The 12,671-nt window shown below is 38.1% G+C and overlaps 1 protein-coding gene across 1 annotated transcript in view; it reads right to left on the minus strand.

Annotated features, from left to right (window-relative positions):
• Nucleotides 1-9,383: 9,383 nt before the first annotated feature.
• KCNH8 (potassium voltage-gated channel subfamily H member 8) overlaps nucleotides 9,384-12,671 on the minus strand; it is a 391,062-nt gene continuing 387,774 nt past the window's right edge. Inside the window, exon 16 of the mRNA XM_072651223.1 lies at nucleotides 9,384-10,172. Within this exon, the coding sequence (XP_072507324.1) occupies nucleotides 9,468-10,172 (705 nt within the window). The 3' untranslated portion in view covers nucleotides 9,384-9,467. The remainder of the gene's footprint in view (nucleotides 10,173-12,671) is intronic.

Raw genomic sequence — 12,671 nt, forward strand, 5'->3', positions numbered from 1 at the left:
AGGGATTAAAGTAGGTACTTTGTGCTTTCTCACTACCCACGCCATTTTTTACTTATAGAAACTACCGTAGTGACCTTGAGTACTGATGCTGTCTTGGTATTGAAATCGTTTCTCTAGTGGAGAAATTCATAGGATGCAGAAAGAAGGAAGAGTGCATGCAGTAAAAATGCTCCCAGTGGGAAGTGTTGTGCATATCCGGCTGGTCTTTAAAAAGAGAAGGAAGTTTTTGTGTTGTTTCCCAAGTGCTGCATCTGTAGTATTCAATGGAATATTCTTATTCACTGATAAAATGCCAGGAATGGACAAGGAACCTAGAATTTTGTAATATGTCCTTGCTGCTATTATATACTAATAAGCTACAAGTGTACAGACACATTCAAATGAGGAAATTAGAAGGTCTCATGTGGAAAATACATGATGTTTCATTATCAAGAAATTTCAGAAAGAAATGCGTGGCAAAACAAATTGGAAGATTCATCCAACTAACCTGCCCTCTAAGTAGGATTAGAGAAAAGAAGAAACTCTGGATGACTGAAGAGCTGGAGGCTGAGCATGGCATCTCAAAGTCAGCAAGTCTCAACCTGAACTCATCATTCTCCTCCTTCCCCAAATCCCCATCCCTAATTTCTAATTTCTGCCACCCAGGAATATAATTTTGGGGTTTACAGAATCAAAGGGACATAGATTTAGAGCAGAAAGAGATCTCAGAAGCCACTTAGTTCAAGTCCCTCATTTTACAGTTGAGGAAACTGAAGCTCAGAGAAGCTGCTCTGTGTTCCACCCACATTAGTTTACTTTCAGTTTCCTACATGTGTCCAACAAATGATACAGACACACTCTCTCTATGTGATCTCTGTTCCTTTGCAAAATACCTTCTCCCTGCCTGCAACATCTTCCTTTTCCCATTTGCCATTTGAAATTCCTAGTCTCCTTTAAGTCTTAGCATGAGTACTATCTTCTACATGATGTGTTTACCTGATTTCCTCAACTATTAGTGAGCAAGTAATCCCCACCCTCATCACATTGAAATTATTTTGTATTTACTTTGCATATGTCTTATGTCTACTTATTTAGGCACAGGAGGATTTCTCCTAGTAGATTGTAAGCTTCTTTAGGGTAGGGACCATATCATTTAGGTTTTTATCCCCAGCACCTGGTACAATGTCTTATCCACAGCACACTCTAAAAACCAACTCCATTGAATCAAATCATGTGACCTTGGGGAAATCACTTTATGCCTCTGTTCTTCATTACCCTTTCCTGAAAAGTGTAAGGAGTTCAACTAGATGATGTTTGAGATTTTTCACAACTCTAAATTCTTAGAGAATATAGCAAGTTTCACTTCAAAAGAATCTACCTGGGGACACATTAGCAGCTGTCTTGGACAACACGTGCCCATCCACCGCCATTTTGAGAATACCTGGATTTGGGATTTTCCCTACAAGAATCCATTGGTGTTCTCAGCAACCAGCTTTAGAGTTCTTTGACAAGAAGGCCATATGACTATAAAAAAATCCAAGGACTTTTTGTCAGGGGCAGTTAGATGGCACAGTGGATAGCCTGTTAGACTTGGAGTTAGGAAGACCTAAGTTATAATCTGGCATCAGATACTTATTAACTTGTGACTCTGGGTAAAATTAACTTCTATTTACCTCAGTTTCCTCAACTGCAAAAAGAAGACAAAAATAGGACCCATCTCTCAGAGTTATTGTGAGGCTCAAATGAGGTAACATGTAAAGCTCTTAGCAGTACCTGGCACATACTAGTTCTTTAGCAAAAGCTTTCTTCCTATTCACTTTCTATCCTTGAGACATGGCAGAAATCCCCCAGCTCTGAGCTTGAAAATATTCCTAAGCAGGAGTTGAGCATCTTCCCCTCTTCCCCACCCCAGTTCTTGTGCTACATTCAAAAATAGCTATCCCCTTGGTTCCAATTAGTCCAGATGAGAAATAGTCCTCCTGTTGTCAATTGGAGAGATTCTGTTATGCCATAAAAATATACTGAAGGAAGCACAAAGGGACCAATTCCTTTCTCCCCAAGGAGCAAATCATTCAGTAGGCATTTATCAAGTGCCCTGTCACCTGCCAGGCACTAGGCTGGGTGGTTAGGGTACAAAATATAAATGAAACAAGTCCCAGCCTACATTCCATAGGAAGACATATGTGCACCTCAAAAATATACCAAATAAGCGTATCTGCCAAATATATAAAAATAGATACAAGAGATTTTAGCTTGGTGGTGGGGGGCTTGAAAATGGGGGATCAGAAAGAGCCTTCTGATGTGAGTGGAACTTTGAAGAAAACTGGGGATTTACCGGTGAGTAAGACATTTCTTTCCAAGCTGGAGATTTGGACTCTGATGAAAATTAACAGCATAAACACTTTAAAATCCCACCAGCCCCTGATTTCTCTTTTCACCTTTTCATTCAAGCATGGGACATGTGCCTAAATATGGAATATTTTCATTTTCATTCTCTCCAGTTGGACAATACTAATAGCCCAATGTCAAAGTTGTACTATCTCCATTCACTGCTACCTGCTGCCATTTATCCCCAGGTGGGGTGGGAGGATGGGGAGAACAAACACTGATTAATCATATTGGACAAGGGATGGTGTGGCCTTTAAAAGGCTGATATTTAAAAGGCTGCTTGTTTTGGCTTCACACTATCTTTCCTTCACACACAGGGTCAGCTTTTACAATCTATATATTTGGGGAGAATTTCTGTTAATGACAGGTGTGCCAACTTCTGATTTCCCATGCAATGATTCTGTTGTTTTTTGTAGATTTTAATACTTGTAACTTAGAAATGGGGACAGCTGGTGCAGTGGATAAAACATTGGGTTTGGAATCAGGAAGACTCATCTTTATGAGTTTAAATCTGAAACCAGACACTTCCTAGCTGTATGACCCTGGGCAAGTCACATAATCATGTTTGCCTCAGCTTCTCATCTGTAAAAATGAGCTGGAGAGGGAAATGGCAAGCCTGTTCAGTATCTTTGCTAAGAAAACCCCAAAATGAAGTCATAAAGAGTCAGACATAACTGAAGCAAAGAACTTAGAAATTTATCGAACACTGATTAAATTAGAGATTCTTCTGAAATGTGGTGAAATTTGGATTTTCTATTCCACTTATATGACCTCTTTTGGGGCAATGTTAATTTTTCAATCAAGAAATATAACAATATTTACAATTATTTTGCAGTAAATAGATGTCTATGTTCATGTTCATGGATATTTTCTATTAAAGTTGAGATGATTTTTCTAGCATTCTAGAATATAACTATCAGGGCCCCCAAAGTCATCTTATTTCTTTGCTATACTTTTTTTCAGTTACTTTCTTAAGATATATTCTCTCTTTCACCATCCTAAACATACTTCAAACATGCTTCAGACATAGTGCCTAGAATGAAAAAAAGGCTCTGCATATATGGCCTAACCAGAGTGGAGGGTAAATGGAGTTATGGCTTTCTTTATTTATGGGTATCATACCTTTCAGGAAGCAGCCAAAAAGAGCATCAGATTCTTGACTGCCATGTTATACTGTTAACTTTTATTGAAAACACAGTGTAGGAACTGCTCCTTCTTTTTTCCTACATATATTAAAATAATAGCTAGCATTTGTATACCATTTAAAATTTATAAATAACTTTATAAATATTATTTCACTTCATTCTTACAATACACTTGGGAGGTAGGTGTTATTTTTAGTTGAGGAAACTGAAGCAAGCAGAGCTTAAAGCGACTTGCTGAGGCTCACACAGCTTGTAAGTGTCTGAGGAAGGATTTGAACTTATCTCTTCCTGACTCTGAGGTCAGCACTCTAGCTACTAGAATAGTTGACTCCAAATTTAGCCACCTAGCTGCACCTTTTCCAAGGGATTATTGTTCAGGGATGCATCTATTGTTCTGTATTTATGAAGCTGACATTTTTGTCCCTCCAAAGGAATTTATACTGATTTATTATCATTGTGTCTTCTTAAATTTGGCCTATCATTCTAGCATATTTAGGTAAAAATAATTATACTTATATGACATTTTAAGGTTTAAAAAGTACTTTACATATATTCATATATATTTGTATGTTTCTTTGTCTCCATCTGTGTTTCTGTCTCCTTTTTCTCACTCCCTCTTTCTGTCTCTCCCCTTCCCCTCTTCCATTCCTTTGTATTCTCTTTCATTCTCCCTCCCTTCTTCTCTCTCTTTGTATTTTGTTGTCTCCCTCCCTCCCTTTTAATTGATCTTCACAATATTGTTATTGTCCAGAGTTTGTCATTCGATATATTGTGATTCTGCCAAATTTTAAGCAGTTTTTTATCTTGACAAGTGAAGTATTTTTTGGGGGGGGTGTTGCTGTGTGGGAACAACAGATCTGTGCTTTCATTATTTTTATTATTAATATAATCTTGCTGATCTTTTCAAAAATTTCAAATTTGACAAGCAAACTTTTTTTTGGGGGGGGGGTAAGGAGGAGATAGACCTGGGATTTATTCATATTATTTTATTGTAATCCTGATAAGCTTTACAGAATTTTAAAATTTAATAATCAAGCAGACATTTTTAGTGGGGGAGGTAGGGAACAGACATGGGATTTCATTATTCTAATAAGCTCTCACTTTTTTACCAGTGCAGATGGATACCCACTCTATATCTTATAATCTTGGAGAATTGGGCACTGTGGGGCACTGAGAGCTTATATGCATTGCCCAGATCATGCAGTCAGTACAATATGTTTCAGAGATGGGACTAACTAGAAGAAGCATTGTGGTGCACTAGAAAAAATACTCCTACAGTATGAGGACCAGAGTTCAAATCTTACCTTTATCACTTAGCACTCATGTGACCTTTTTTAAGCCACTTTCTTTCTTTAGGCTTAAATTAATTCATTTATAAAATGGAGGGATTGGACCAGATGGCCTCTAAGGTCCCTTCTAGCTCAAGCTCTTTGACCTTATAATAAATGTTTGTGCAGGTGAGCAGTTGAAAAAATCGGTCAAGTATTTGAGCTGTTCAAGACCAAATTATGGCATATGAATATAACGGAATACTATTGTGCCATAATGATGAAAGAGGTAGTTTGTTTCAGAGAAACTTCAGAGGACTTATATGGATTGAAGAAGAATGAATTTAAAATTAGTAGAACTGAAAAAAAAAGTATAAATCAGGGCAGAATCAAGGACATACCCTGGAGCCTTCCTTTAGGAACACTATTATGACAATGATGAAAGAGGTAGTTGGTTTAAGAGAAACTTCAGAAGACTTATATGAATTGAGGTAGAGTGAAATGAACAGCATGAGTAGTACTGAAAAAAAGTATAAAGCAGGACAGAATCGAGGACATACCCTGGAGCTTTCATTAGAGAACTCCTTTCTCGTTGTAGGTTGCTTTCTTGTTTAGTTATTTTTCAGTCATATCCAACTCTTCATAACCCCATTTGGGGTTTGTTTGAAAAGAGACTAGGGTGTTTTGCTATTTCCTTCTCTGGTTCATTTTACAGATGAGGAAACTAAGGCAAACAGGTTTAAGTGACTTGACCAGAGTTATACAGTTAGTAAAGTATCTGAGACCAGATTTGAACTCAGGTCTTCCTCATTCTAGGGCCAATGCTCTATCCATTATGTCATCTAAAGCTTCCTTCCTAGTTGTTAATGACCCCCTAATGAATATTCTTGGGGCTGGTACTTTGATAAGTTCCAAATCTCACTGTATTATCATTGAAACCTGTGTCCTTTCATCTTAACAAGAAATATGGCATGCAAGGTTTTGTGAAAGTCTTGCTTAAACAAACAAACAAACTGAAACACTGTGCCTAGGACATTCTCCTGATCTGTTATATTAGTAAGGCTTTTAAAAATAGAAATGAGGTTGGTCTGGTATACTTGACGAAGACACGCTGGCTTTTAGTGGTTACTATTTCCATTTCTAATTGATCATATGCCATCATTTTTGAGGGAAAATATTTCACTTTTTTCCATTTTTGTTTTTGTGTCATCAGTGCTAAATACATACTAGACATACTATGAGAGTTTGTTGATAATATTATGTTCCAGAACTTAGAAGACATAAAAGTTCCATAGTTAATGGTCTGTAGTTTGCAGACTCTATTTAGTTCTCTTTTAAAACATTGGAATAGTATATTTAGTCTTTTGTCAGCTTTCTCAATTTATAAGACTATCATTTTTAAACCATTAATAGCTCACTGGTCCTTTCAGTACTTGAGGATATAATCCAGGTCCACTAATCTGGGCAGATTAATGTCGCCTTATCATTTCCTCGTCTATCCTGACTTCTGCTCCCTGCTCACCATTTTTGTTCTATTTTTCCAAGTTCAGAGATTATTCTCTTTGGTAGAGAGAACTAGTATAATAAGAGTTGAATAGCTCAAAATCTTCCTCATCATCCATTATGATTATTCTGTCAACCACAAGCAGCTTTCCTCTTTCAGCATCCTCTCACTTCCATATGTCTTTAAAAAAACCTCCATCACAGCTTTTTATTGTTTCTAGCATTCTTTCCCAACCTTAGCACATTCTGGGCTTCAGCACTTGCAAAGGAATTCCTAAAGGACTGGGTTACTTTTGTATTTACTTTCAGTTACTCTCTCTTGCTTCAATCTTCTGGTGCCTTTTCAGTGTCTGAATTTGTCAGTGAGTTCCCTGTGCATCCACATCAGTCTCTAGGCAGCCCCCACATTTCCCCTCAGTGAGATGATTTATTTCTGTGTCTTCAGAATTTGATTCTCAGGAGCTTCCTACCACACATGGGCTGAATTCTCCTGCAAAATACTACGTTGCTGGATCAATCAATCAATTAATCAGGAAGTATTTGTGAAGTACCTGTCGTAAGCCAGGCACTGTGCTTTGTGTGAGGAATATCAAATAAACCACAATGGCTAGGACATGAAGGGCAAGAAGGGTAATGATATGGAGGAAGACTGGAACGTTATGAAGGGATCAAGTTGTAAAGAGCTTCAAACGACAAATAGAGGACTTCCTCATTGTTCTAGAGGTATTTGGGTGCCATTTGTGTTTATTCATTTGGGGACTGACATGGTTGAACAGTTCTTCAGAAAAGACATTCTGGCAGCTGAGTAGAGTTTTTTTTTTCTCTCTTCCTTCTACTTTTTTTTCTGAAATGATCATTAAGCTAAATCACAAACATATCAGCCTCTCTGTTTTTGACAGATAAAATGAAGAAATATGGATGATTAAAGTTTCAATCATTACCATGATATCATTCTATGCCACATTTGTGATTTTCATCTAATCTCTTCTTCTGGCATATCTCTAACAACATCATTCTTTCTCTTTCCTTCTCTTGTACTTCCCTTTCCTCCTTCTTCTCTTCCTCCAATTTCTTCTCCTCCTCTTCTTCTTTTTCCTTCCCCTTTCCTTTCTTTGTCTTTCCCTTACACCTAGAGGATGCTGTAGGTTACTTTATCAATCTGCCTTTAGACTATCTTTTGGGACTGATTGCATATTCCTTTGAAACCCACCTATTTACTGTTGCCCAGACCCAGCACTCTATCTCCTTCCTTTGTGCATCTGCATAGGCTGTTTCCCATGTTTGGAATGCACTCTCTCATCATCACTTACTCTTAGAAGTCTTGCTTTCCTTTAATGTCTATCATAGCTGTTGTCCCCTATTCTTAGATGTTATAACCTCCTAGTAGAATGCAAGCTCCTCAAGGGCAGATGTTTGTGGTTTATCTTTTAATGAATGCTTCTTGGATTGGATGGTTAAACTAGCTAAAAGGGGGGAATTGAGAAGTAAATTATTAAGATAATTCTCTTAGATAAAATGATTTATCCAGTTATATGTCAAGCACATACAATGTATAATTAGTTGGCCAAAATAAGTGGGATTTTTGGGGGAAGGGGAGGAGAGTGTGTGAGGTCCGGTAGGAATGGATCATGAATTATTCTTGCAATGGTAATTATGTGTTTTTTACTGCCTTGGAAATTTTCCCTTTCCTTAATTGTTCTAGGCAGGTTTAAGGATGAGGACCTACATAATTTCTGAGTGGTTCCCCAGGATTCTTAATTTGTATTAAGTCATGGAATTTTCCTAGCATTTCCTATCAGTGGTATGGAATAATGTAAATAATTCTGTGGGTTATGCATTTGATATGGCAGCTACATAGAACTAGAGCATTTAGGTGTAAGTCATCTTAACTAGAAGAACAAGGAATGTTGATTGATACAAAATTTGCTTGGTCCTTTGAATTGTGGTCTTAAATTGTGGTCCTTCTTATGTACATAAATAAAAGAATTTAAACAGAGGGGTTTATAATATTATTACTTGGAACAACTGAATTTGCATTTTTCTATAAGATGTATGAAAGTAATTGAAGAGAGGGCAGATCCCTGGTGTGTATGCTACTCAGAATGAGGAAGTCTCTGATTTCCCTCTGAGACAGGAAACACCCAAGTTTCTTAGATTAAGTATGAAATTTCATCGGTCAATTTCCTTGTCTCACACACATCGAAATAGTCTTCATGGAATTATTAGCAAGGGCCCCTGTGCATAAAGAGGGTACCACATCACACAGTTTCAAGGTTAATATATTTGACTTAACATTTTGACTGACATTCCATATTTTTATTTTATTAATAAAATATTACTCTATTTTCTTATTGGTATTCCACCAGTATGGTGATATATTTGTCCCAAACAGCATGCAGATAAAAGGGGATTCCTTCTTAAGCTACATCCTCTTAATAATAAATAATTTGATCTACTATACACAACAGTAGGGCATTTCTGGTTAAAACAGCAAGCTTTTTTTCTTTTTACCAAAATGGAAACAAAACATTAATCTCTTTATAAATATTTTAAATACATATTTCATACCAAGGATATAAAAATAGCCTTTTTTTTTGATAAATAAAGGAGTTTCATTTACATGACAAATAGCGTGCAACAGCTAACCACTGGCCACCAACTCTATCCGGCTGATTGTCTGGATGGCATGCAGGGATAATTGTCTCTTTGCCTTCGAATAACAGAAAAAAAAATAGATCAGCAGGAGCCAGGAGCACCAGGAGCCCGACAGCGCTATGGATATTGTTCAGGAATGATAAACAGGCACTCAGGAAAAACCTTTGCTTCAAGCCACAAAAGGCTCCCACAACAAAAAGTGAGCCATAAAATTCTTTTGTCCTGGACTTCCAGCTGCTGTGACCCCTTGGGGTGTTTGGACTATTGCCAAAGTCTGTGGAACAGACCAAAAGGTTAATACCAATAGAGAAAATGCTTTCCACATGCTTCTAGAATCTAGAAATGGTTTTCTATGGTATGTATGAGGTTACACCTTTTCCTACCCACTTGTTCTTTCATATTAGGTGCCCCACATTGCTTCATCTCCATCATCAGCAGAGAAAAGGCAAACCAAAGCAGTCATGCAGCAATGAGGTTGAAATGGGGAATCGCATCATATATGCTAAGGGTCCCCTTTGCAGTCCAGTCATTATACATTGATGGCCTTGTTATCTTTCACGTCTGTTGTGCTTGTTACGATTTCCAGAGGGAAATCTTCGGAAGGTTTTATGGGAAGGGATGGCATGCCCTCACGGTCCCAAGAGCCAGGCAAGTTTTCTAGGCTGAGAGAACTGACTGCCCCTTGACTGAAACTACCTTCCTCAGATCTGCTGGGGAGCACAAGGTGCAAGGATGTCTCCGAGGAAGAACATGCTGAAGATGAGAGAGTTGCTGAAATAGACTGGAGAGGGGTCAATGTGGTATCTGAATGGGGAGAAGTGCACCTTATAAATTGCAAAGGACCCTCTCGGATGACCTGATAATGGGCTGGGGAATAGTCAAGGCCTGAACAATGATAAAGTTCACTGTCCAAAAGATTTTGCTCATTGGCTCCAGTTCTTTGGGGGCTGCTTCCAACAGAGGCACGCTCCATCTCCCAAATGCCAGACATGCTGTTACCATGACAAAGGTGTGCTTTGGTGCAGGCAGTCTTGCCCGCTTGCTTGTGCATACAAGGTTGGTGCGCTGTCCAAGTCATTCTATTCTGTAAACTCTCAATAGAAGGACACATGGATGCACTGTGAACTGAGCAAAACCCTGCAGGCTTGGGGGCCATTAATACATTTTCCAGAAGAGTCATAATGTTCTTCATATCTTTGCTTAATTGTGAGACTTCTTGAGTTAAGTTCATTACCTGCAGTAATGAAACAAAGGAAGAGAGGGTGATTAGCTATGTGACATTGAAATGACACTTCCATAGTAAAGTCAATTCAAGTAGATCCATGGAAGTTACCTTCTACCTACACTATATCTCTCCTGTATGGACTGAGATAGTAAATTTCTTGAGGACAGGTACTGTTTTTGCTCTTTCTTGGCATTCCCAGGGCTTAGCACAGTGTTGGGCACATAGTAAGTGTCTAATTAATGTTTGCTGATAGATTGGAGGGTTGTTAATTCTGGTGTCCCTCCAAGCATGGAATTAGGGAGCTGGGCTCTATTTCTGAGCAAGCACTGCAGTGGCTCTGGTATCTTCAGACCAAATGTGATCTTTGGGTCCATGACACAGTACGATTCAACAGCAGGCATAAGCGTTAAAGCCTATAATGATGTAACTCAAGAGCTCTCTGAACCAGAGATGTCAGGGATTTAAGCAAAGCTGTCAGTCTCATTTGGGATCATGATGGGTACCTTAGATGTCTCCCTAATTGAGATGAGTTCTTCCAGAAGCAGCCTGGCCTCAAATAGTGATGGTGGGGGCTGGGGTGGGGAAGAGAGCCACCATTGATCAAACTTATGGTTCTTTGTTGACATCGTATTAGACCTGCTTATAGTTCCATAATCCTGTGACAAAGATACTATAACTCACTCTTATCATTTCAGAATGGAGCCTGCTTATCTATAGCAAGCATGTCTTCTTTATACTCTGTGGCAAGAAATTCCATTTCCACATTTGTTGAGACCTCCCAGAGACATGCATACATTGAAACTAATTAAATAAAGGATGGAACTGGCTATGTTACCTCAGATTGTTTTCAATTTCAGTTTTACAAGAAATTTGGCAAAGATTTAAACTACAAAATATTATTTTAAAAAAACAATTTGCATGATGTAAGGAGCTACTATGACCATTGTATTCTTTCCACTGGAATCTTTCATTCATTTTGCAATCTTCACTACAATGAGGAGAGATGGGGAGAAAATTTTGAATTCAAATTTTTGTGGAAGTGAATGTTGAGAACTGAAAAATAAATACATTATAAAAAGCAATTTAAATTTTAAAGCTCAGATTGTTAATCACATTGTTAACTCTTCAGAGAAAAGACAGATACATCCTGCCCAATTAGATAGGTATGGGCTAAGATTATCTTTCTACCTAAGATTTTTATTTCTCTTTAAATAAAAAAGGATTATATGATCATAGATTTAAGCTGGAAAGGACATTAAAAGTCATTCTGTCCATCCTTCCCCACTTTATGAATAAGAAACATGAAGACTTGGCTTCATAGTCAGATGAATCCTGATATAAATTGGTTCATGAAATGTAACAGGGCCAATATGGAAATGGAGAATACAAGAGTCTTTTCTTGGTCAATTTTAAGTTTTAAAAAGTGAAATAGTATATATAGAATTTCAAACTTGTGGCACTGATAAAGCAGGTTATGCTTTCATTTTACAAACATTGAAATCTAAATTCAAAGAATTTTCAAGTTTGGAGCAACCTCTGATATAGTCGAAAGCACTGGATTTGAGGACCTCGGACACCTACTCCAGCATGCTTTTTTGGTGTATTATATTATGTGACCATGGGCAAGTTACTTAACCACTTTGGGTAAAATGAGGGGGTTGCAGGTTGGTGTGGTATAGTGGGAAGTCACAGGACTTGTGTTCAAATCCTGCCTCCATCACTCAATAGCTGGACCCTGGACAAATTATTTAATCTCCCCTAGTCCTCGTTTCCCCCTCTGTAAAATGTGGAGGTTGGATTAGATGACCATTAAAATCCTTACCAGGACTAAGGCCAATCCAATGAGATAGTGAAAACCATGATACTAGAGACTAGTCCTATCACACGGTCTTTTTTGAAGGGGGGTGGTAAAGGAAGTCAAGGAGAGAGGGAGAGGGAAGGATATATCAGAGTGAGAGAGGGAGAACAAGAGAAGGGAAAGAGAAGGAGGAGGAGGAGAAGGAGGAGGATGAGGAGAATAATAAAAATAATGAGGAGAAGAAGAAGGAGAAAGAAAAGAAGAGAAGGAGGAGGAAAAGGAGGAGAAGAAATGGGGGAATGAAGAGAAAGGAAGGGAGAGAAAGGGGAGTTGTTATTGTAGAGTTAAAGGAAAACTGGAGTCATGGTCTAATGGATAATGGAGAGGTGTAAAATGGAGGAAAAGAAAAAGCATTGCTACATTCTGATCGTTATAAGCAGCCATAGTCTGCTGGTGTCCATAGCACTTCACTTGCTCATATTATTCTGCCCCATCTCCCAAACTTTCAGCTAAGTTTACTGGAGGATTTTCATTCTTGCATTCCCGTCTTATCAGGTATTTCTCTTATATTACCATGGCATTCAATTGTAAAATGGCATTTGCTATATAGTATATCTATTCCACATAATAGAGTGAACCTGCATTATATTGACATGGGAACTGGAGAGTATATGCCCTTTGGGTGCTCTCTGACCCACTTGGAAGCTATG

Source organism: Notamacropus eugenii, chromosome 3, assembly GCF_028372415.1.
Source record: "Notamacropus eugenii isolate mMacEug1 chromosome 3, mMacEug1.pri_v2, whole genome shotgun sequence".
NCBI lineage: Eukaryota > Metazoa > Chordata > Mammalia > Diprotodontia > Macropodidae > Notamacropus > Notamacropus eugenii.